The following is a 25,202-nucleotide window of genomic DNA, read 5'->3' as shown; positions in this document are numbered from 1 at the left end:
TAGTTGAAGCGTAACTCTACGTACACACTAAATATTTACGGAAGCCTCCTATCAGGAGTAACGGTTGGAATAAAATAGCAGACTGACTGAACTGCATCAATAAGCTCTTGTTTTACCTGACAGACTTCATTCTTTACACATATATGATGCTGCTGACATTTACACTCTCTTAAATTTTAAGAGAGAGAACATCATGTGAAAAGATTACTTTGTTAGACACTCTTCAACACGAACCCGTTAAACAGCGCGCCGTTGTGTGCATCGGTCCTATCACTCCGTGTTGTGCATGTCAAATAAAATCAGTCATAATCAAATGTAATTTCTTATGTTATTGTTGTTGTTTCAGTATTTATTTATTGATCCTTATTAATTTTGTTTCAAATACAGTTTCTGAATGTTATTTACATATAAAAACATTTATGATTAAGTAGTAGGCTATTATATTTAATGGGAACTTATTTTTACTTTTATCTACGTGAGGCAAAATAAGTCAGAATGAAGGATAAACTGAAATTCACGGAATTTCAACAACTTCTGCTTCTGTATTTGAAGGATAACTGAAGGTAAACGTCATATTATGCGACTACGCATTACTTTACGGAGACCTTACGAGCTACTAGCTACGTTCTGCCTTAAGAACAAATGGTGCAACCGAATAAAGTACAGAGTTAGTTACAAACTAGCTAGTAGTTACTAAGCCGCTAGTGTGGACCTCACGTTCCAATTTAAGAAAGAACTTACGAACGGCTGGTGCAACCCTACCCTGAAGATTAACGAAGGCCTTACTGTTGTGGAACGGCATGAGGGTGAGTAATTAATGACAGAATTTTCATTTTTGGGTGAACTAACCCTTTAAATTTGTTTAAAAATTAACTCTAAATAACTGATTTATTGTTAATTTCGGCAAATCTGCTTCTTCCACACAGAAGTTCATGTTCAGTGAAGCTCCTCGCACAACAATCCTGCCTTCAGTGCTTTAACCCATAAATGGTGGAATATTCCCATCAGAGGAGCATCAGAGCATCAGGAAGAGCTGAAATCTGCAAAGACTGAGTTTATTAAAGAGGACAGTGAGAACATGAGTGATCCAGAACCCTGCAGAATGAAACACACTGAAGATACTGAAGAACAAAGAGGTTGGTGTTTATTCTTCATTCATTCATGATGCTGAAGGTTATAAAGCTTCAAGAAGATTCATAAGTTCTGTACATCTAGTAATTTGATTGTTGTTCCACCCTTCGGTCAGCAGCAAAATATGTATGTCCTGTGCTAAGAAGCGAGCGACAGCACTAGCCCTGTTAGTAAGAAGAAAGAGTAACTCTTGACAGTGTCTGTCATGTCTCCATTACACAGCTTTTCTCCCGATGTCTCAATATGACCGCAAACTTGTAACGTATAGCTCTGGAAATTGCAACATGGATATTACTAGCTGTTCATCCATTTTGCTTTCGGCACTTTTTTTTGCTTTTTTTGCTTTTGAATGCCCCATTTCTATTGGTCGTACGGGTAATCGTCACAGAGCTCAGCGGCAAAAGTTGAACTATTTTGAACTCTGACCACGGCATGTGCACAAGCTAACCAATGGTGCGCTCCGCTGTGGTCGATGCAGCAACAAAAAGTGCAAAGAATGATAGAGAATAACAGGTAATACTTTACAATAAAGTCACATTTAAGGGTAGTTAATGCGTTAACTAAGATAGAGTAATAGCTATATTATTATTTTTTTGTTAATGTTAGGTAAGAATTACAACTGATCATTGTTAGTTTCATCTCAGGTCCATTAAATAGGTTCTTTTGATTTTATTAATGTTATTAAACAGTAACTAAGAAATTAACATTAACTAAGAATAATTCATGCTTTATAAGTACAGTTGTGTGAAAAAGTGCTTGCCCCTTCCTGTTATTTTATTTTTTTGCATGTTTGTCACACTTTGTTTCAGATCATCAAACAAATATGAATCAAAGATAACAAGTAAACACAACATGCAATTTTTAAATGAAGGTTTTTATTATTAAGAGAAAATGAAATACAAACCCACATGGCCCTGTGTGAAAAAGTGCTGTTAAAACATAACTGTGGTTTATCACACCTGAGTTCAGTTTCTCTAGCCACACCCAGGCCTGATTACTGCCACACCTGTTCACAATCAAGAAATCCCTTAAATAGGACTTGTCTGACAAAGTGAAGTAGACCAAAAGTTCCTCAAAAGCTACACATCATGTTGAGATCCAAAGAAAATCAGGAACAAATGAGAAAGAAATTAATTGAGATCTGGAAAAGGATATAAAGCCATTTCTAAGCGAACCACAGTGAGAGTCACTATCCACAAATAGTGAAAACATGGAACAGTGGTGAACCTTCCCAGGAATGGCCGGCCGACCAAAATTACCCCAAGAGCACAGCAACGACTCATCCAAGAGGTCACAAAAGACCCCACAACAACATCCAAAGAATTGCCGGCCTCACTTGCCTCAGTTAAGGTCAGTGTTCATGACTTCACCATAAGAAAGAGACTGGGCAAAAATGGCCTGCATGGCGGAGTTTCAGGACAAAAACCGCTGCTGAGCAAAAAGAACATATTGGCTTGTCTCAGTTTTGCCAGAAAAAATCTTGATGATCCCCAAGACTTTTAGAAAAATAATCTATGGACTGACGAGACAAAAGTTGAACTTTTTGGAAGGTGTGTGTCCCATTACGTCTGGCGTAAAAGTAACACGGCATTTCAGAAAAAGAACATCATACCAACAGTCAAATATGGTGGTGGTAGTGTGATGGTCTGGGGCTGTTTTGCTGCTTCAGGACCTGGAAGACTTGCTGTGATAAATGGAACCATGAATTCTGCTGTCTACCAAAAAATCCTGAAGGACAATGTCCGGCCATCTGTTTGTGACCTCAAGCTGTGTGAAGCGGGGTTCTGCAGCAGGACAATGATCCAAAACACACCAGCAAGTCCACCTCTGAATGGCTGGTCAAAGTCCTGACCTTAAACCTATTGAGATGCTGTGGCATGACTTTAAAAAGGCAGTTCATGCTCGAAAACCCTCCAATGTGGCTGAATTACAACAATTCTACAAAGATGAGTGGGCCAAAATTCCTCCACAGCGCTGTAACAGACTAATGCCAAGTTATCGCAAATGCTTGATTGCAGTTGTTGCTGCTAAGGGTGGACAAACCAGTTATTAGGTTTAGGGGCCAAGCACTTTTTCACACAGGGGCATGTGGGTTTGTATTTTGTTTTCCTGTCATAATAAAAACCTTCATTTAAAAACTGCATGTTGTGTTTACTTGTGTTATCTTTGATTCATATTTAAATTAGTTTGATGATCTGAAACTTTAAAGCAGGGGTCTCCAATCCTGCTCCTGGAGGGCCACTGTCCTGCAGAGTTTAGCACCAACCCTAATTAAACATACCTGAACCAGCTAATTAAGGTCTTACTATAGGCAAGAAAATTCCAAGCAGGTGTGTTGAGGCAAATTGGAGGTAAACTCTGCAGGACAGTGGCCCTCCAGGAGCAGGATTGGAGACCCCTGCTTTAAAGTGTGACAAACATGCAAAAAAAAAAAAAAATCAGGACCACTGTATTTATATATTTTCACACCACTGTATTTTTCATTGTCAGTTTGGTAATAATGAATTAACATGTTAACTAATGAAGCCGTATGTCTCAAAGTTTTACTGAACACAAACAAATAATCAGAACATTTCTAATCATTAGGGCATGTTGTAGATTAAAATACAAACCCGATTCCAAAAAAGTTGGGACACTGTACAAATTGAATAAAAACAGAATGCAATGATGTGGAAGTTTCAAATTTCAATATTTTATTCAGAATGCAACATAGATGACATATCAACTGTTTAAACTGAGAAAATGTATAATTTTAAGGGAAAAATAAGTTGATTTTAAATTTCATGGCATCAACACATCTCAAAAAAGTTGGGACAAGGCCATGTTTACCACTGTGTGGCATCCCCTCTTCTTTTTATAATAGTCTGCAAACGTCTGGGGACTGAGGAAAGAAGTTTCTCAAGTTTAGGAATAGGAATGTTGTCCCATTCTTGCCTAATACAGGCTTCTAGTTGCTCAACTGTCTTAGGTTTTCTTTGTCGCATCTTCCTCTTTATGATGTGCCAAATGTTTTCTATGGGTGAAAGATCTGGACTGCAGGCTGGCCATTTCAGTACCCGGATCCTTCTTCTACGCAGCCATGATGTTGTAATTGATGCAGTATGTGGTCTGGCATTGTCATGTTGGAAAATGCAAGGTCTTCCCTGAAAGAGGCGACTTCTGGATGGGAGCACATGTTGTTCTAGAACTTGGATATACCTTTCAGCATTGATGGTGCCTTTCCAGATGTGTAAGCTGCCCATGCCACACGCACTCATGCAACCCCATACCATCAGAGACACAGACTTCTGAACTGAGCGCTGATAACAACTTGGGTTGTCCTTGACCTCTTTAGTCCGGATGACATGGTGTCCCAGTTTTCCAAAAAGAATTTCAAATTTTGATTCCTCTGACCACAGAACAGTTTTCCACTTTGCCACAGTCCATTTTAAATGAGCTTTGGCCCAGAGAAAACGCTTGCGCTTCTGGATCATGTTTAGATATGGCTTCTTTTTTGACCTATAGAGTTTTAGCCGGCAACGGCGAATGGCACGGTGGATTGTGTTCACGACAATGTTTTCTGGAAGTATTCCTGAGCCCATGTTGTGATTTCCATTACAGTAGCATTCCTGTATGTGATGCAGTGCCGTCTAAGGGCCCGAAGATCACAGGCATCCAGTATGGTTTTCCGGCCTTGACCCTTACGCACAGAGATTGTTCCAGATTCTCTGAATCTTTGGATGATATTATGCACTGTAGATGATGATAACTTCAAACTCTTTGTAATTTTTCACTGAGAAACTCCTTTCTGATATTGCTCCACTATTTTTCACTGCAGCATTAGGGGAATTGGTGATCCTCTGCCCATCTTGACTTCTGAGAGACACTGCCACTCTGAGAGGCTCTTTTTATACCCAATCATGTTGCCAATTGACCTAATAAGTTGCAAATTGGTCCTCCAGCTGTTCCTTATATGTACATTTAACTTTTCCGGCCTCTTATTGCTACCTGTCCCAACTTTTTTGGAATAGTGTAGCTCTCATGAAATCCAAAATGAGCCAATATTTGGCATGACATTTCAAAATGTCTCACTTTCAACATTTGATATGTTATCTATATTCTATTGTGAATAAAATATAAGTTTATGAGATTTGTAAATGATTGCATTCCTTTTTTATTCACAATTTGTACAGTGTCCCAACTTTTTTGGAATCGAGTTTATAAAAACATGTTTAAGTTTAAAAATATATAATAAATATTATATAGCCTATTAAGTCTAAGTATTAAGCCTTTGGTGCTGTGATGAACAACATTGTGAATTCAAAAAACTGAATGGCTGTTTGAAGAATTGTAATCACTGCCCAGTAGCATTTACATTGTTTACAGGGTTTCCGGGGTAACCGCTGCATTTCTGCTGTTTCATTAGTGCCCTCTGCTTTCATTCAGCGCATCTCCTTCACTTGTTCCATCATGTGCTTCTTGTGCACGTTGGGCTTGTTTACATGAGTGTGCGTCCCTTTGACGCAGAATACAGCGGTGCTGTGCATTTTATACGGTTGATGAGGAAAGTATTCTTAAAATGCATTATAAAAATTTCAATAATTCGTAATAATTATTTGCGGTATTTTGAAGTGACCATGATAACAATATCATGCATATTCATTGTGATATATCGTATTACCGAATATCGGTACACACCTACCCATAAGTCAAGCCTGTTTCTGATAGAGAAGTAACCATGATAACTTACTGTGTAAACCTTACCAGGGGTGCGTTTCGCAACACGAACTATGGTCGGATGTTCCATCGTTACCACTAGATTTACTACCATAGTTGGCTAATGATTCTTTGGGGAAACACACCCCTGGTAACCTGGTCAGGTTTTCTTCAGTAACCTTCTTCAGTTTCTTTTTGTCTAATTAGATATATATAAATAAATAAATAAATAAATAAATATATATATATATATATATATATATATATATATATATATATATATATATATATATATATATAAATATATATATATATATATATATATATATATATATATATATATATAGTTGGGGTTCACTTTTCTGTCCTGCACATTTCTTCAGTTTTATTATGAGTTACTGAAAATGAATAATTTTTACTTTTATTTCAGAGATGATTGAAAGAAATGAGGAGAATGGAGGATTGAGTGAAGTTGAGGAGAAAGAGAATGTCATAACTGGAGAAAAACCTTTTAGTTTTTCTCAAACCAAACAGAAAGATTTAAAGAAAAGAAGAGCCAAGAAATCTTTCACCTGCACTCAGTGTGGAAAGAGTTTCACATACAAACAAAGTCTTGAGCGTCACACGAAAGTTCATACTGGAGAGAAGCCGTTCACGTGTGATCAGTGTGGGAAGAGTTTCAAAATGAAATATGAGCTTGATGTTCACATGAGAGTTCACACTGGAGAGAAACCGTACACATGTGATCAATGCGGGAAGAGTTTTACACAATCAGGAAACCTTAAAGAACACATGAACATCCACCCTGGAGAGAAACCTTACAAGTGTTCATACTGCGACAAGAGCTTCAATCAGTCAGGAATCCTGAAAAAACATGAGCGTATCCACACTGGAGAAAAACCTTACAAGTGTTCACACTGTGATAAGAGATTCAATCGGTCAGCAAATCTGAAAACACATGAGATAATCCACACTGAAGAGAAACCACACACATGTGATCAGTGCGGAATAAGTTTCTCACAAAAAAGACACCTTAAAGGGCATATGAAGGTTCATACTGGAGAGAAACCATACATTTGTGATCAATGTGGAAAGAGTTTTGCACAATCAGCCAACCTTAAGGAACATATGAACATTCATACAGGAGGGAAGCCTTACACATGTGATCAATGCGGAAAAACATTTCTGTGGTCTTCAGTCCTGAAGAAGCACCTGAAATGTCATACAAAAGAAAAGCCACATTCATGTAATTCATGTGGAAAGAGTTTTTCACGTCTAGAAAATTTAAAAATTCATCAGAAAATTCATACTGGTGTGAGAGACTACATGTGCTTTGAGTGTGAGAAGACTTTTACTTCAGCCAACTGTTTAAAACGGCACCAGAGAATTCACACTGGAGAAAAACCTTACAAGTGTTTATACTGTGACAAGAGATTCAGTCGATCAGGACACCTGAAAACCCATAAGAGGATTCACACTGGTGAGAAACCTTACATGTGTTCATATTGCAACAAGACATTCAGTCACTCAGCAACTCTGAGAAACCATGAGAGAATTCACACTAGAGAGAAATCACATCACAGCACTGCATGAGGGAATTGATTCAAGCATTCAACTTCTCTACACAAGCAAAAAAACAAACAAACAAACAAAAAACAATCACAGTAAGTAGATCCTCTTCAGATCCAGCACTTTCAGGTCTGATCCCACATCCTCACCAAATGCGACACAATAATGCATCAAGCAGTAAAATATCATCTGGATAAATTTGTCTTAACCAGCGATTACAACTAACATGAATAAAATTCATCTTCAAAACCAGCAGATTCAACTGTGAGATTCAGATCAACTCAAAGATGGAGTTCCTCCATTAAAAAGCAACATTTTTTGTTCTTGTGTATCATTTTGCTTCATGATATAAATTATATCATTGTGCTGTCTTATAAGTATCATCATATCAAGAATAATCATATATTATGTTCAGTTGTCGTATTTTGCTTACTCTTTTATAAAGAACTGTAGAAACTTTTTACAAACCATTCTTGTTCAGGAAGATGAAGAGAAGAAGCTGAACACTCTTAAGAGATTAAGATTTATTTATTTATTTATTTATTTATTTTTTTAAATAAATAACCTTTAAAATAAGTTATTCTTCCACTTATGATGTAGTTATTATGAAAAGACAGATACAAGATATATCATGTAGCTTTGAAACTGATCGTTCTTTGCTTGTCTTGTAAGTTGGGACGGGTACTGGAGCAGGCATTAAATGGGATTTGGGGCTAAAATACAAATTACGTGTTATTGATAAGCTCAAACGTTATCGGTTCTGCTTTCAGTACTGTAGAAATACAACTGTTTCTAAATGCGTTAATATCAAGACTTTTGTTTGTCATGCGTTTTTGTTATTTAGTTATTTTATCATCTAGAAGAGAGATCTTAATCTGATTTTATTTTTGATTTCAAGAATGCCTTCCAAGGATTATGAAAACAAGATATTTGTGGTAAAGTGACATATTAGAGAAAATCCTATGTTGGATCAATGCATTGGTTCTTAAAGTCGGCATGAAACGGAAGTTTCGATTGTCTTTTCTTCTGTACTGTGATGTCTATCCAAGTGAAACGGCATCTGAAATGAGAGGGCGGGACTTGATTTCGTCCTTCGGGAATTGATTGGAAGTTGGGCGTTGCTAACAAAATGGAGGCAGATATGAATTACTCGCTCCGAGCACTCACATTACTGTAAGAGCTGTATTGAGGATGACGAGGACGGTTAACGGCACTAAACAGCGAGAGAGACTGAATGACTGACTGACTGACTGATGGTGCATGCCCGTTGGCGCGGAGCGAGCAGTTAAAAGAGCGAGTGTTTTCGGTTCATTCCTATGGAAGTTGAGCCGTGCGTAAGTTAAGTGACGCTCAACTTCCATAAGAATGAATCTAAAAATGCTCTGGTCGCTTGCTCTGCTCCAGTGGACACGCAGCCTGACTGACTGAGCGTGTCGCAGGTTCCTTTCCATGTTTACTGTACACCCCAATGACTGGCATCAGCGGTGTTTAATGCATTAATCTCTATAAAGTGAAGCACAGCATTTACCCCATACGTCACTGCAATTCCAGATAGCTCCACCCTTGCGCCATAGCATGTGACAGGAAGAGACGATGAGCCGTTTTGAAGGGGGATGGGAGGTTAATGATTTTGATTAAAGATTATGAGGGCACATGAATTTTAAAAAAATAATGAAGTTCACGGATACATTATTGATAATAAATACTACAATATTCCGTAAAAAAATAAGAATTGTTAATTTTGATTTCATGCCGACTTTAAAGAATTGGTTCCATTTAAAATTAAAATTACCTCAAGATTTACTCAGTTACTCAACGTCAGTTATGCCTTTTCTGTAATGCTGAATACGGAAGACATAGAACGTAGCATAAGGGTTTTGAACTGCGAGAGGCGTTATCTTCCTCCGTAAGTTGAATACGGAAGGTGGTCTGGCAAAAGCTAGATATTTTACTTAACTTGTTAAATATAGATTTTTTTCTTCTTCTTTTTTTTTTTTTTTTTTATTTTTACACGAATGCATTGTTACACTTCAGAAGGCCTTTAACCCCCCGGAGCCATGTGGAGTACGTTTATGATGGATGGATGTAGATGGAGACACTTTCTTCAGCTTCACACTCGTTGATCCTGAAAATTATGAAAATTAAAATTATATCATTAATAACTGTGCCTGTTGCACCCATGGTACGGCACCAAAGTTCCTTGATTATTACACTGGAATGAGAGTATAATTCCTAGCCATATCGGCCTACAACTTTTCATTTTCCTTCGGTTTTAGTAAAAGATGTAACTACAGAAGAGTCAAGTTTTAAATAGGAAAAATATTGAAACTGGTCATTTTTGAGCAAGATGCTAACGGCCTAATCAGATTCAATGAACTATGCTAAGCTATGGTAAAAGTGGTACCGCCAGACCCAGAGATCAGCTGAATGGATTCGAAAATGGTAAAACTCAACTGTTTAACTTGAGGAGTTGGAAAATGAGCCTATTTTCAAAAAAAGTGGAGTGTTCCTTTAAGTTTATTTAATAAAAAAGAGCCAATTAGAAGTAGGAGTATTTTAAGAATAGCAATGCTGTTAAAACAATATACCCATCCCTACATGAAAATCAGTAGGATTAAGAGATCCATCTCATATGTTTTCATATTTCCTTAATTTAGCTTTGAGTAATTATTGATTCAATGTTACAGTTATTAATGTAGGCTATTGTCATATTTACTTTTGCTTGGCTTTTACATTTCTCAATAAAGCTTTTGATGGCCAAATATTTATTCATTAGGCTACATGACTTTGATTGAGACGGCTGTTTGTCTACATTAGTAACCAATATTTTTGTTTGACGCTTTCTTTTATATGGTGCGTTCAAGTCACTTTCGTCAGAGTATGATGCCGGTGTAATTCTCTAAATTAATTACACAAAATAACAACACGTATACCACTAGAAAATGTAGAGCAAAGAATGTACATTGGTTGTATGCTACTTTTTTATGTTTTTAATTCATTTATGAAGCTGTTGTAAACTTTATCGTTACATATTATATTGTTATATTATGATGCTGTCGTATTTTTGATGGGAATCAGCTTACTTCAGTGTAAATAGAAAAGCCTGAAAATTTCACTGTTAAATATCTATTGTATTATTGTGGTATTTCGCCATGTTTCTAACTGACACGCCCCCAACTCATTCAGATCGGGGCTTAAAGAAAATCCCGAGCTCCCCACTGGTTTTTACGACATTGTGGTGGCGTTCATGTGCGTTCAGCTTGTAAATACGATCTTTCCGACATGACTTGAACGCACCAATAGAATTTGGCGCTTTTGTTGATCTCGCCTCGCGGTGATGACGTCATCAACAGCGTGCGCGCGCTCAGTCAGCGTCGTCGAGTCTTCTGAGGAGAGGTGAGTAGCTCACACTTCTCATATTTACAACATATTTAATGTGAGTACAGCGCTGTTTGTGTGTTTGCTGACTTAAACAACGAGCTTGTGAGGAAAACATTTGTTTATTACCAGAGCAATTCTGTGTGCTCCTGTGAATGATTGTGAGTGAAAAGGTTGCTGTTACTGAATGATCTGTGAGGGGAATGCTGCGGTTTTATTTTTATAACGTTGTTTCTCTGGTGTTTATCTTTGGCAGATCAAATTTGTTGTACTTTATATCTTTAAAATCAAGAACAGATACTGCTAATTACTTAAAATAGAGCCTATATAGTGAGCCATGTGGGACATTCAAATAGGGGAGCGGAGTAAGTTGTCACACTTTTCACACTGTCTAACATTTACTGAGCACCATACATCACAATGGTATACATGTCATAAATGAAAGAAGGAAGTCTTGGACACCTATGTTGTTCATTAAATTTTCATATCTTATCTCATTACGGAGTTGTAGACTGTTGAATAGAGAATTTGCACTTGTGACCATTTGCCCCATCGGCGGGTAAATTGTCACACTAGATTATCTAAAAATAAGAACACAACTACTTAATTGTTATTATTGATTTTAATTTTTAAATTCAAACCAGAACTGGAAATATAAACAATCATGCCTCGAGAATTTGGAAAAACAATTATTTCAATCCAAACAATACACATTTCAATCAAAACACATTAAGTGGCAAGACCGCTTTACTTTGAACTTTAAACTCAAACTTTCTCTGGCTTGCACATAGATCCATGGACTTGGGTAAAGTTGGCTTTATATTTGCACATTCGGACTTCTGATAAATTCAGACTTTCCAATAAATGTGCAATAAATTAATGTTTGTGAATTTTAAGCAGCGACATGATATTGCCAACCAACGATTGTCAACTTACAACATTTTTCAGTCGATCAAAATAGGCAAGTATTGTTTTAATGGCATATTTACTTGTGAATGTCCACTGAATGTCCAATGTAGTGTGATTAACAAGGCTATTGAATACGGATGTCCGAATGTGCGAATATAAAACCAACTTTACCCAAGTGATCCATGGTAACCGAATGAAATACTGCAGATAACTCGCTTAATTTAACATGTTTAATCTCTGAACATAACTGTCTTAACATGTTGAACCTCTTTTTTGAGCATGTTCTATGTGTTTATTTGTACTGGGGCAAGTTGTCACATGTGACGACTTGCCCCAAAGTCATTGAGACAACTTGCCCCAAACTGACATGTGGGCTAATGTTGGCTAAATCTCAAGGATAGCTCAACATAGCACGTCAGCTAAAGTATCAAAAGACACATTATTGTCTCCTCTATGTTGTGCAAAATAATAATTTTTAGCGTTCATATCTAACAAAGTTGTATTGCATAAAATTTAAAGTGCAATTTTTTTTTTACAAAGTGGCTATTTGAGTTTTGAGATAGAGCCTCTAGTTTTGGAGTTATTCGAGTGTGACAACTTACCCCGCTCTCCCCTATAAATAAAGTTACAGACACTCGATTAAAATTTTGCTTTGTGGTCACTGTCTTTGTTTATCATTGTCAGTCTCTGCACAGATAAAACTATAAAATGCTAATCATTACATAACTACATTCAGAGTAATAAGGTTATTAGAGAACAAAACCATATTTAGATACTGTGTGCTCTATTGTAGTTATTTACCTGTAGCTGTTAATGAAAATGGGTCTTCTTAAAATTCTGTTTTTTATTTTTTATTCCTACTGTTTGTGGTTTACATTATATTCTATATTTCTAGACAGATGTCATCTTATATGGTAATGGGGGCAGAATGAAAAAAAAAATGGATAGAATCGTTAAGAATAAAAACATACAGACAAAACAAATGCAGGGAATGTGTAAATTTCCACTTACGTGAGTGCAGTGTAAATTTCCACTTACGTGAGTGCAGTGTTACTGAATGAGCATAAGTGCTCTTTGTGTCGATGCTGTTATTTTTAATATAGTAATATAATGCTTTACAAAGGCAACTCTTTATATTTGTGAGGCTATGGTCTCTTCAGTTCTTGAAATACACCTCTGGTGCAACTCAGACACATCATCAGTGATGTATCCTGGGTTCATTGGGTGTTTCGGGTCTCACAACATCATACACCCTCGCCCAGGCGACCCAGCCAGGGTTGATCAGACCCTGGCTTTTGTCTGAGTAGCTTGTATGATCCACGGATCGCCCCGCTTGATCCACAGCCACCTTGATGCCTTTTCAGCGGCATCCGTGATGTTCTTGATGGCTTTCCTGATGTGCAGTCCCTTTACTCCAAGCATCTTGAGGGCTCTGATGAGTGACTGCCCGACGAATCCTCTGCACCCAACCTCGATGGGATTACATCGGGTCCTCCACCCCCTGCTTCGGCATTCACTTGCCAGCTCCTCGTACTTGTCCCTCTTCCTCTCAAATGCCTCCTCCATCCGGTCTTCCCAGGGAACACTCAACTCCAGCAGGACCACTTGCCTTGTTATTTCTGACACCAGGACAATGTCTGGCCTGAGCGTGGTCACTGCGATGTTTTCTGGGAATTTGAGCTGTCTCCCTAGGTCAACCTTCAGCTGCCAGTCGTTTGCTGTTGAAAGCAGCCCCCCTGATTGCTTGAGGCGCTGATGTGGCTTCTCCCCGGCTTTAACAAAGGCGATGTTCTTTCTTGCTGGTTGCTGGTGTCTACTGCAGGCGATCCCAGTACTGATGATCTCTGCAATGGTCCTCAGTACTTGGTTGTGACGCCAATGGTAGCGCCCTTCTCCCAGTGCTTTAGGGCAGCAGCTCAAGATGTGCTCCAGTGAACCTCCTCTCTGGCAAAGCGGGCACAATGATGTATCTGCCAGGCCCCAGCGGAAGAGATTGGATGGACATTATAGGGGAGGACATTATAGACAGAGTGAACTAAGAATTTGATCTGGTGTGGCTCAGACTTCCACAATATCTGTCCATGATATCTTCCGGTCTACCACCTGCTCCCATCGGGTCCATGCCCCCTGCTGCCGCATCCCTACTGTCCTACTGCAGCGGGCTTCTTCCACCCCAGCTCGAACCATCTTTTCAAAGATAAAATCTGGAGGACATATGCTTCACTTACATAAATGCTTAAGTTTGTAAATTATTTAAAAAAAAAAAAAAAAAGGAAAAAAAAAAAAAAAACTCTAAACTGATTTGTTGTTGTTAATTTTGGCAAATTTGTTGTTAATTTTGGCAAATCTGCTTCTTCCACACAGAAGTTCATGTTCAGTGAACCTCCTCCCACAACAATCCTGCCTTCAGTGATTTCACCCATAAATGCTGGAATATTCCCATCAGACGAGCATCAGGATGAGCTGAACTCTACAAAGACTGAGTTTATTAAAGAGGACAGTGAGAACATGAGTGATCCAGAACCCTGCAGAATGAAACACACTGAAGATACTGAAGAACAAAGAGGTTGGTGTTTATTCTTCATTCATTCATGATGCTGAAGGTTGTAAAGCTTCAAGAAGATTTAGATTTTGGTTTATTATATTAGAAAAAATATTTAAAGCTGTAAAATAATGTATCGGAAGCATCAAATAATAAGGGACACTTTCTATGAACTGGACAGGGGTGGGAATCTTTTGGTGTCTCAGCAGAGGCACGTTTCAGAAAGGAAGTTAAGTGAAAACTCTCAGTATGTTAACCCTGAAATGAGAGAAACTCTGGGTTCCCTTTTGAAAGGGAACTCTACACTGCGTTTACTGTATATGGGGAACGGCACATGTGAACCAGTGTCTGAAAGCCAAATATCAAATCTCTCCAATCCTATTGGCCGACGACAGCCTATGACATCATCATAGCGTGACCCAAAAGTATATAAGGAGGGCCTAGAGAACCAGTCAGTATCTTTTCGTCTTTCGGGACTGTTTTGTCTGATTGCGATTTCATCGAATCTGGTAAGGGAATCTTATGTTATGTCTTAGAAACGTTTCAGAGAATGTGCTCAGCCGTGTCCCAGGTTTTTGACGCTCTGTGATGCACACAATCTGTGCATTTCTGTCTGGGAGAGGAGCGCTGTCTGTGTTTTTCTAGTATTTACTGTGAAGGTTTCCCTATCGGGATGCTCTGTCCTCGTTTGGCGCTCTTCTCGAGGGAAGAGGTATCCGCATCTGTGCCTGGTGGTTCTGGCCACGTTTGTGCTGAGGCAAAACGGCGGCTGCAATCATGGGGCTTGCAGGTGAGCCCGTTGGGAAGTTTGAGAGAGGTTCATTCTCTCTCAGCCTCCTGGGACTGACGAGGATGAACTGTTGGATGACGATGACGTCCTTTCTTGACGTTATCGGGTCCGGCAACGAGTGCTCTTCTGGCTGCTGTGTATGCGGAGCTGCTGGAGATTATGGGACGCGCTTCTGGCAGTCCTCAGCTGCCTTGGGGGCGCGTTATGAAAGGGGCCGCACACGGACGGCTCGACGAATGGTTCCTTTATGAAAATAAGCCCTGCGGCTCCCGTGAGCCTTCCATTCCTTCCTGATCTACGTGTTTGAGATCGGGAGGGCATGGAAAAACTCTAGCCGCTCAGATCTGAATCTGGGCCCAGACAGACGGGAGGTGGAAGAAGCGGGGTTGAGAGAGGTGATGGATCATAAACACCAGTGGAGTTCGTGATCAATCCCCCCTCTGCACGGGCAATTTACATCTGCCCTCTCCTCTTCTTCCGCCTCCTAATAAGTGTGTGTGTGTGTGTGAGATATATATATATATATATATATATATATATATATATATATACACACACACACACACAGTGGGTACGGAAAGTATTCAGACCCCCTTAAATTTTTCACTCTTTGTTATATTGCAGCCATTTGCTAAAATCATTTAAGTTCATTTTTTTCCTCAATGTACACACAGCACCCCATATTGACAGAAAAACACAGAATTGTTGACATTTTTGCAGATTTATTAAAAAGGAAAAACTGAAATATCACATGGTCCTAAGTATTCAGACCCTTTGCCGTGACACTCATATATTTAACTCTGGTGCTGTCCATTTCTTCTGATCATCCTTGAGATGGTTCTACACCTTCATTTGAGTCCAGCTGTGTTTGATTATACTGATTGGACTTGATTAGGAAAGCCACACACCTGTCTATATAAGACCTTACAGCTTACAGTGCATGTCAGAGCAAATGAGAATCATGAGGTCAAAGGAACTGCCTGAAGAGAACTGTGGCAAGGCACAGATCTGGCCAAGGTTACAAAAAAAATTCTGCTGCACTTAAGGTTCCTAAGAGCACAGTGGCCTCCATAATCCTTAAATGGAAGACGTTTGGGACGACCAGAACCCTTCCTAGAGCTGGCAGTCCAGCCAAACTCAACTATTGGGGGAGAAGAGCCTTGGTGAGAGATGTAAAGAAGAACCCAAAGATCACTGTGGCTGAGCTCCAGAGATGCAGTCGGGAGATGGGAGAAAGTCAACCATCACTGCAGCCCTCCACCAGTCGGGGCTTTATGGCAGAGTGGCCCGACAGAAGCCTCTCCGAACTTTTTGGCCTTAATTCTAAGCGGTATGTGTGGAGAAAACCAGGCACTGCTCATCACCTGTCCAATACTGTCCCAACAGTGAAGCATGGTGGTGGCAGCATCATGCTGTGGGGGTGTTTTTCAGCTGCAGGGACAGGACGACTGGTTGCAATCGAGGGAAAGATGAATGCGGCCAAGTACAGGGATATCCTGGACAAAAACCTTCTCCAGAGTGCTCAGGACCTCAGACTGTGCCAAAGGTTTACCTTCCAACAAGACAATGACCCTTGGCACACAGCTAAAATAACGAAGTGGCTTCACAACAACTCCGTTACTGTTCTTGATTGGCCCAGCCAGAGCCCTGACTTAAACCCAATTGAGCATCTCTGGAGAGACCTAAAAATGTCTGTCCACCAACGTTTACCATTCAACCTGACAGAACTGGAGAGGATCTGCAAGGAGGAATGGCAGAAGATCCCCAAATCCAGGTGTGAAAAACTTGTTGCATCTTTCCCAAAAAGACTCATGGCTGTATTAGATCAAAAGTGTGCTTCTAAATACTGATACTTAGGACCATGTGATATTTCAGTTTTTCTTTTTTAATAAATCTGCAATTCTGTGTTTTTCTGTCAATATGGGGTGCTGTGTGTACATTGAGGATCAAATGAACTTAAATGATTTTAGCAAATGGCTGCAATATAACAAAGAGTGAAAAATTTAAGGGGGTCTGAATACTTTTTGTACCCACTGTACATATTATTCATGTAACATGCTCAGATGCTTCTTACAGTCAGACTGATGGCTGGGCCCATAGTGATTTTTTTTTTCTTTTCCTGACGGCTCGCTTTTCTGGCTTGATAATGAAGAGGCTCTTTTAGGCTTAAAAAACCCTAGATTCCATCCTTTCATGTGGAAAATGAGGAGTCTTCGGTCTTCGAGTCGCAGGAAGGTAAGATGGGTCTATATTTTATGTTTTAAATATGTCGACCTTGTTTTTCATGTATGGTTTTTTCCTGAGCATGTAGATGGAAAAAGATTGGGGTTGTTTAATGGGCACTGAAGTTCCATTAGGTTGGCTGGAACAATTTATTTGTACCGTGTTGGCCACAAAATGGCCGCCCTTCAGCCACCTTTGGTAGAGTAGCTTCTCCTCTGGGTTTTAGCTAGAGTATGTTTGAGTTTACTTCAGTTATATCTATGTCTGTGTCGGCCTCCTGGGCCGCCAGGTAGCAGGCTGTCATTAGCCTCCCTGGTGCCGTTGTCTCAGGTGGTAGGCCCTTATCTTTGTTTAGATAAGTATATGCTACGTTGCTTAGGCCCCACTTTTCTAAAACTTCATTCATACTGAATTTGTCTTTCCCCTGAGCCCCTTGAGATTACGGTGTTAGCTTAATTTAGCTCCCATTCTCTAGGGTTCAGTACAGATGTGTTATTCTGTTTGGTGAGGGCATTCGTTCTTTTCAGGATGGTATGTATGAATAGCAAAGCATTTGTATTGCACTGGGTTCTAGCTTTGCCCTACACGTGTGAGTTTAACTCCTTGCTGCCACAGGTTAGCACCTGTTCTTATGAGTAATAGACTTGGTTTTAGCCTCTGTTAAAGCATGGTGACTATTTGTACTCCCCTTGCTTTAGGGTTTCTAAAAAGTCTGCTGAGTACATGACCTTATGGATTGCATAGCTCAGGTTGAGTGGTAGGGCACCTCACTTTCAGTTTGGTTCTTTTTAGCTCACTCTAGAGTTAATCACTGCCACAACAACTTAATGTGTCTGTGGAGTTGAAGGCTCAGGTAATCTGAGCCTCCTTCTAACACGCTAGCTTGTGGTTTCACAAGTGTTGTTGGTAGATTATCATGAGTTTTGCTTACTTAATTTAGCACTGCCACAGGTTTGTGCCCGTGTCTGTCCAAAGTAGTAGGCCACTGCAGGCCTCCTTCAGACCATGGCAGCATATGTTGTGGTACATTGTCGGTTGGAATGTGTAGATTTAAGCTCAGGTTGAGCACATTGCTGAGTGGCCATTGGCACTGCCACGAGCTGACTCTTTGTGTCTGTCTAAAGTCGTAGGCCCGTCTTTGGGCCTCCTACAGAACATGATGGCGTATGTTATACTCCTCTTGCTTTAAGAGTAAAAGGTTTTCACTGAGTATATGGTTTGTTGGTTTGTGTTGGATTCTTTAGCTCTAGTCGAGCTAAATAGTTACCTCACTAGAAGCTCCAAGCTACTACAAGCTCCTAGAACTTTAGTTACCACCAACTAACGCCATGTGTCTGTGAGTTGTAGGCCCTCTGGGCCTCCTTTGAGAGCACGTTGGTGTATGTCTTGTACTCCTCTCACTTGGAGAGTAAAAGGTGTTTTACTGACTACATTGCTGAGTGGCCGTTCAGCTCAGGTTGAGTTGACTTTGTTAACCTTACTGTGGTTCGGTTTGTTCCCTTGAGCTTAAAACACTGCCGCGAGCTGATGCTACAAGTTACATGTGGTAGGTTCTTGCTCTCAGCAAAATTAGCTTTGTTACTACCCTGTTAGGGTTGTCCTACATAGTGCTTAGCTCCCTAAGCTGGTCATTGGTTGAAGGCCCTATGAGGCCTCACCCGTGAGGACCAGCCCTCAGGCTGGCTAATGCACTTTGAGTTCGCAGACTCCTCAGTGCAAATAAAAGGGCACTGAGTAGATCCTAGGATTGAGCAGATTTACTCCCCTCAATAAGAGGGTAAAGAGCACTCAGCTGAGTTCTGCTCTCCTGAATGCTCGTCTCTATCCTTGGGTTTGCGTTGCTTACTGCCTTCTGCAGTCGCTTTTACTTGCTGTCTTCTCTGAAGAATGCGTTGTTGAGGCTCTGTGTTCAGACAGGTTGCTGGCCAAAGACTAGGTTGTTGTCGGACCAGGTCAGCCTCCCTGGTGGCATTTGGGGTGACTTCCCCCCCCTTCTAGTGACTGCCTGGGCTTCATCACGGATCCCTGGCTACATTCCCTTAAAGGGACCTTGTTTCTTTGGAAGATTTGGTCCCAGAAGCCTTGGAGCAGCCTTGGTAGGCTTTCTGCGGAAGGCCTCTTTGAGGCTTATAACTTGGGCTGGTGGCCGTAGGGACTGCTGTCACTGACAGCCTTTGTGTGACCCGAGGGTGAGTTGCTGGCGTTTCTTGTGAAACTGCTATTTATGCTTGTCTAGCCATTGTGGCATGCACTCCCCTCAAGCATGGCGGCGTGGGTATATCATTCCCCATATGCGGTAAACACAGTGTAGATTTCCCTTTCGAAAGGGAACATCTCAGGTTACGTATTTAACCATGGTTCCCTGAGAACAAGGAACGAGACACTGCGTTCCTTGCCATGCTCCGGGGCTCCCTGCTGAACAGTCCCTCAGACGATAAGATACTGACTGGTTCTCTAGGCGCTTCTTATATACTTCCGGGTCACGCTATGATGATGTCATAGGCTGTCGCCGGCCAATAGGATTGGAGAGATTTGATATTTGGCTTTCAGACACCGGTTCACGTGTGACGTTCCCCATATGTGGTAAACGCAGTGTCAGGGAACCATGGTTGCATACGTAACCTAAGACGTTTTCAATTACAGAATAGGACGTATGTCAAACACAAGAAAGTAGGGCAAGTCGACCTGTTTCTGAAAGCGAGTTACCCATGGTAACTTACTCCTGTGTTCCTAACCAGAGGTGCGTTTCCCAAAGCGAACTGGTTGGAAGTTGTGTCTTTACCAATAAATTTCAATGGGACTGACGACGATAGTTGGCTAACAATGCTTTCGGGAAATGCACCCCTCGTAAGGTTTTCTTCAGTAAACCCAGAGTTTCTTTTGGTCTCCTCCCCCTTTTTAAAGAAGAAGCAAAGTTTAAATACTTCATTCGTTCACGCTGCAAAAATGCTTTTCTTACTGAGTATTTTTGTCATATATCAAGTACAAAAAAATTTAAAAAAATTAAATCAAGATGCATTTTCTATATAAGAAAATTGATATAAGATATTTCGTTGTTTTCTTTCCTTATCCATTGAAAGTTTCAGGGACAAATTGTACATAGCAATTGCCTACTGTCCACTGTTACATCAGTCCCTGCGCGGGACTGTTTTCTTCATCCCGCTCCCGCCCGTGCCCGCCGAATTTCTGACCATTACCGCCCGCTCCCGCAATATGTATGTCCACTCCCGCCCGCACCGGCAAAACTCTGAGAATTTATTCCCGCACAATAATAGAGATGCATTGATTTTGTGTCTTTTGCCGTCCGCAGGGGAAAAAAAACACGTATTTGTATTGATATTATTAACACTCTGAGGTCTAAAAACGCGCCGGCGCGTTTTGCAGTTTTTTTTTCACATTGCAGCAAAACAGACTTCAAATACTCCGTCATTTTTTGTCATAGAGACATAAGTAATATATCAATTGAAACTATAGAATGTCTTCTTTTATTTATATACACTCAAAGTAAAAACAAAATGTTGTGCTTTTTGTAAAATAAAGAAAACTAACATGATGCGTGATCTCTCCTCTCCCTCTGAACGAAATCCAATCCGATAATTCTCAGAAAATGAACTGTAACTTAGTGAATACTAATCACAGAAAAATTAAACTTATGTCTAAAAAAACATTAAGATGTCAAGTTTTAAATCATGTAAGTCACATCGAAAACAAACCTTCTGTGTTTATGTAATCTGTATGAAAAGAGAGCCATGTCAGAAGACTGTGATTCAGCTCATTACCCCTTAATGCGGCCACGCCCACGGAGCCAGCGCTATTCAGACGCAAATTCAGAGGCAATACATGCATTCATTATCTCAATCGTGTATTTATTGTCTTGAAAAGTGTTTATCTGGATGTAAAAGTCATGGTTAGCGATCTCTAGAAGACATACAGTTAGTTCCTGTTTACTTTTCTTCTATGGATGAATTTTAGATGAGTTTTTGTTTCTTTAGCGCCCTCCTGCTGCTGTATGAATTGGAAACTCCATTCATGGAATAGCCTCTTCTTCTTTTAGATGAATTTGTGGACTAAAAATGCACAGAGCGCCCTCCGACTTCAAGGATGAATTGAAAACGCCAGCGCTCATAGTAATGACAGTGAATATTAAATTAAAATAACTCCTCTGTATAGAAAATTGACATAAGCATATGAGAATCCAATATTTCTCCAAATGTGCATGCTTTTAAACTAAAAGTCTATATTCAGACTCTTTGCATCACAGAAATACATTATATTTTAAAGTATAATATAAAACCATTAATTTATATTGTAATAATATTTTTTCTGTATGTTTCATATATCATAATGAGCTTGAGACATCACAGAAGGTTTTTTTTCACAGCCTACCTGACTGAAATGCCTCATTAATATGCAAGTCATTTCAGCTCATTACTATCCAATTCTTTTGTCTTCTCAGGTGAGAATGGCCCATTTTCAGTGGTGATTCACGCCTCCTCGCATACTGTGTTCCTTGGCAAAAAGTGTCTTACAAAAACTAAATGAATATATTGTTTTATATGAAGGAGTAGGCAACATAATTTTTACATAATTCTGAAGCAAAAATTCTAGTCTACAACCTCCAATACCCAAAAGTCTTGTGAACACAGATTTACTATACTTTTTTTGGCCTTATTTCAGTGACTTAAGTTTTTTGTTTTTTCAATAACCACGCATAAATGTTATTCCTTCAAAAACACAAACATGTACATACATGTTCCTCACATATTATTGTAGCCTAGTTTGTGCTGAATACAGTGTAATGACACTTTTTCCATTAATATGTTTATGAAGAACTGAAAAAAGCACAAATGTCAGAGCATGTCAAAACTTCTCCAGGCCCCAAATCAGCCTCAGACTCCAGAGGGTTAAAGAGATTAATGGGGTTGTTTGTTTCGTTTCCCTGGCCTGCATGTAAAAAAAAAAAAAAAAAAAAAAAAGACAAAACACACAATACATTCAAATATAATTTCGTTTTTATCAAAAACTTTGCACATAAAAATAGACTGCTTTGCAAAAAAAAATATACATAATATGATAAACTAGGCTACATGAAAAACGGCAGTTTTACAATTATTAGCCAAATGTCACAGGTATTCTGTTTGGAAAAATACAAATAAGAATAAAAACATTCAAACTTATGCAGCCTGCTCAATAACACTGGCATCATCACGCCTCTTGACCTAATTAACAAATGGCAACGAGGGGCTGTGCTCAAAAACAACACTAATAAATAACATAAAATAAACAACGTTAACGAATGAATTTAACAAATGAATCACTTAGCAATATTGCTGTGGAGGAAGAGAATGTTGCTGATCGACTGCGGTCCCAATCCCGTGAATGCCCTCTCTGACGGTGCACTAGATCATGCGAGAATGCTCAAAATAAAACGCGCAAATTTTAAGAATTGTTTCCAAGTGTCTGACTTGTCTTGCTTTGCTTTTGTCATTAAAGAGCCGCTTTAATTTTCCTCTCAACTTCATTTGTTGACCGTTTCTATTACTCGCCAAATTCCACCATTCCCCGCGGGTCTCCCGCAAAGTTTTCTGACCGCCCACTCCCGCCCGCAGCAAAGGTAAAACCGCCCGCTCCCGCGAGATTTGCGTTGGGTCCCGCGGGTCCCGCTGGAGCCCAAACCAAATGCAGCCCTCTACATCAGGGTTCACTTTTATGTCCTTCACATTTCTTTTTTTATTATGAGTTTCTGAAAAGAATCATTTTTACTTTTTATTTCAGAGTTGATTGAAGGAAACGAGAAGAATGAAGAATTGAGTGAAGCTGATGAGAAAAAGCATGTCATAACTGCAGAAAAACCTTTGAGTTGCTCTCAAACCAAACAGAAAGATTTAATGAAAGGAAGAGCCAAGAAATCTTTCACCTGTACTAAGTGTGGAAAGAGTTTCACAAATAAACAAAATCTTGAGCGTCACATGAGAGTTCATACTGGAGAGAAGCCATTCACATGTGATCAGTGTGGGAAGAGTTTCACATGCAAATATGGTCTTTATGTTCACATGAGAGTTCATAGTGGAGAGAAGCCGTACACATGTGATCAATGCGGGAAGAGTTTTACGCAACCAGGACACCTTAAAGAACACATGAACATCCACCCTGGAGAAAAACCTTACAATTGTTCGTACTGCGACAAGAGCTTCAATCAGTCAGGAATCCTGAAAAAACATGAGAGGATCCACACTGGAGAGAAACCTTACAAGTGTTCACACTGTGACAAGAGATTCAATCGGTCAGCAAATCTGAAAACACATGAGATAATCCACACTGAAGAGAAACCACATACATGTGATCAGTGCGGAATGAGTTTCTCACAAAAAGTACACCTTAAAGGGCATATGAAGGTTCATACTGGAGAAAAACCATACACTTGTGATCAATGTGGAAAGAGTTTCGCACAATCACCCAACCTTAAGGAACATATGAACATCCACACTGGAGGGAAGCCTTACACATGTGATCAATGTGGAAAAACATTTTTGTGGTCTTCAGTCCTGAAGAAGCACCTGAAATGTCATACAAAAGAAAAGCCACATTCATGTAATTCATGTGGAAAGAGTTTTTCACGTCTAGAACATTTAAAAATACATCAGAAAATACATACTGGTGTGAGAGACTACATGTGCTTTGAGTGTGAGAAGACTTTTACTTCAGCCAGCCATTTAAAACAGCATGAGAGAATTCACACTGGAGAAAAACCTTACAAGTGCTCACACTGTGACAAGAGATTCAGTCTGTCAGGACACCTGAAAACCCATAAGAGGATTCACACCGGAGAGGAACCTTATAAGTGTTCACTTTGTGACAAGAGTTTCAGTCAGTTAGCAACTCTGAGAAATCATGAGAGGATTCACACTAGGGAGAAATCGCATCACAGCACTGCATGAGGGAAGTGTTTCAAACATTCATTTTCTCTACACAAGCAAACAAAATAGTTGAAGCAGAAGGTTGAGTGTGTCATCGGATGGAGAGCGGTGTTAGTGAGAGAGTTTCTGGAGCCACGAGTTTCATTCATAACACTGTTGTTATTTTGTATCATTCGACTGTAAGCATTTTTTGAGAGTTCTGCTGTTTCTCACAAGTCTTATAGAGCAAGAAACTTCGGGTGCTTGCAGTTTGAATAAACTTTACATCTCACGTATTTCAATGGGGCATCATGCTTTATTAATATTTTATATATATATATATATATATATATATATATATATATATATATATATATATATATATATATATATATATATATATATATATATATATATATATTTATTATTATTATTATTATTATTATTATTATTATTATTATTTTTTTTTTTTAAATAACCAAGCTTTAAAGGTGCCTTAGAACCCCTTTTCAAAAGATGTAATATAAGTGTAAGGTGTCCCTTGAACGTGTCTGTGAAGTTTCAGCTCAAAATACCCCATACATTTTTTTTTTAATTAATGGCTCAAAATAGACAGTTAAAAAAATTATTACATATGCACCGATTAAGCGTGCGGCCCCTTTAAATCTCCCGCTCCCCCGCGAGCTCTCAACTGCCTTAAACAGCAAATAAAAAGTTCACACAGCTAATATAACCCTCAAAATGGATCTTTACAAAGTGTTCATCATGCATACATCGATTCCTGTTAGTATAGTATTTATTTGGATGTTTACATTTGATTCTGAATGAGTTTAAGGCTGTGCTCCGTGGCTAACGGGCTAATGCTACACTGTTGGAGAGATTTATAAAGAATGAAGTTGTTTATGAATTATACAGACTGCAAGTGTTTAAAAATTAAAATAGCTACGGCTCTCATCTCCGTGAATACAGTAATAAACGATGGTAACTTTTGATGGTAACGATGGTAAACCACATTTAACAGTAAATTAGCAACATGCTGACGAAACATTTAGAAAGACAATTTACAAAT

General features: G+C 39.4%; 2 protein-coding genes across 4 annotated transcripts; both read left to right on the top strand.

Moving 5' to 3' along the window:
• Positions 1 to 1,003: 1,003 nt before the first annotated feature.
• Positions 1,004 to 24,425, top strand: LOC137017059 (zinc finger protein 235-like). 3 transcript variants are annotated; one of them, XM_067380981.1, is made up of 3 exons: positions 1,004 to 1,136; positions 14,047 to 14,248; positions 23,013 to 24,425. In XM_067380981.1, exons 2-3 carry the CDS (start codon positions 14,053 to 14,055, stop codon positions 24,173 to 24,175), a joined length of 1,359 nt encoding a protein of 452 aa, XP_067237082.1. In that variant the 5' UTR covers positions 1,004 to 1,136; positions 14,047 to 14,052; the 3' UTR covers positions 24,176 to 24,425. The 3 variants fall into 3 exon arrangements, with proteins under 3 accessions (XP_067237082.1, XP_067237084.1, XP_067237083.1); XM_067380983.1 differs by lacking the exon at positions 1,004 to 1,136 and adding an exon at positions 7,216 to 7,306; XM_067380982.1 differs by lacking the exon at positions 1,004 to 1,136 and adding an exon at positions 10,774 to 10,791.
• Positions 1,013 to 7,645, top strand: LOC137017061 (zinc finger protein 271-like). The gene is made up of 2 exons (XM_067380987.1): positions 1,013 to 1,136; positions 6,257 to 7,645. The coding sequence occupies exons 1-2, from the start codon at positions 1,079 to 1,081 to the stop codon at positions 7,417 to 7,419; spliced, it is 1,221 nt and encodes a 406-aa protein (XP_067237088.1). The 5' UTR covers positions 1,013 to 1,078; the 3' UTR covers positions 7,420 to 7,645.
• Positions 24,426 to 25,202: the final 777 nt, after the last annotated feature.

The sequence above is a fragment of the Chanodichthys erythropterus genome, chromosome 3, assembly GCF_024489055.1.
Source record: "Chanodichthys erythropterus isolate Z2021 chromosome 3, ASM2448905v1, whole genome shotgun sequence".
Lineage (NCBI taxonomy): Eukaryota > Metazoa > Chordata > Actinopteri > Cypriniformes > Xenocyprididae > Chanodichthys > Chanodichthys erythropterus.
This window is presented reverse-complemented; position numbering and strand designations above follow the sequence as displayed.

Coding starts and splice junctions, on each gene's coding strand:
- LOC137017061 (XM_067380987.1), top strand. CDS start 1,079: ATGAGTGATCCAGAACCCTGCAGAATGAAACACACTGAAGATACTGAA. Junction 1,137..6,256: donor AGATACTGAAGAACAAAGAG/GTTGGTGTTTAT, acceptor CTTTTATTTCAG/AGATGATTGAAAGAAATGAG.
- LOC137017059 (XM_067380981.1), top strand. CDS start 14,053: ATGTTCAGTGAACCTCCTCCCACAACAATCCTGCCTTCAGTGATTTCA. Junction 14,249..23,012: donor AGATACTGAAGAACAAAGAG/GTTGGTGTTTAT, acceptor TTTTTATTTCAG/AGTTGATTGAAGGAAACGAG.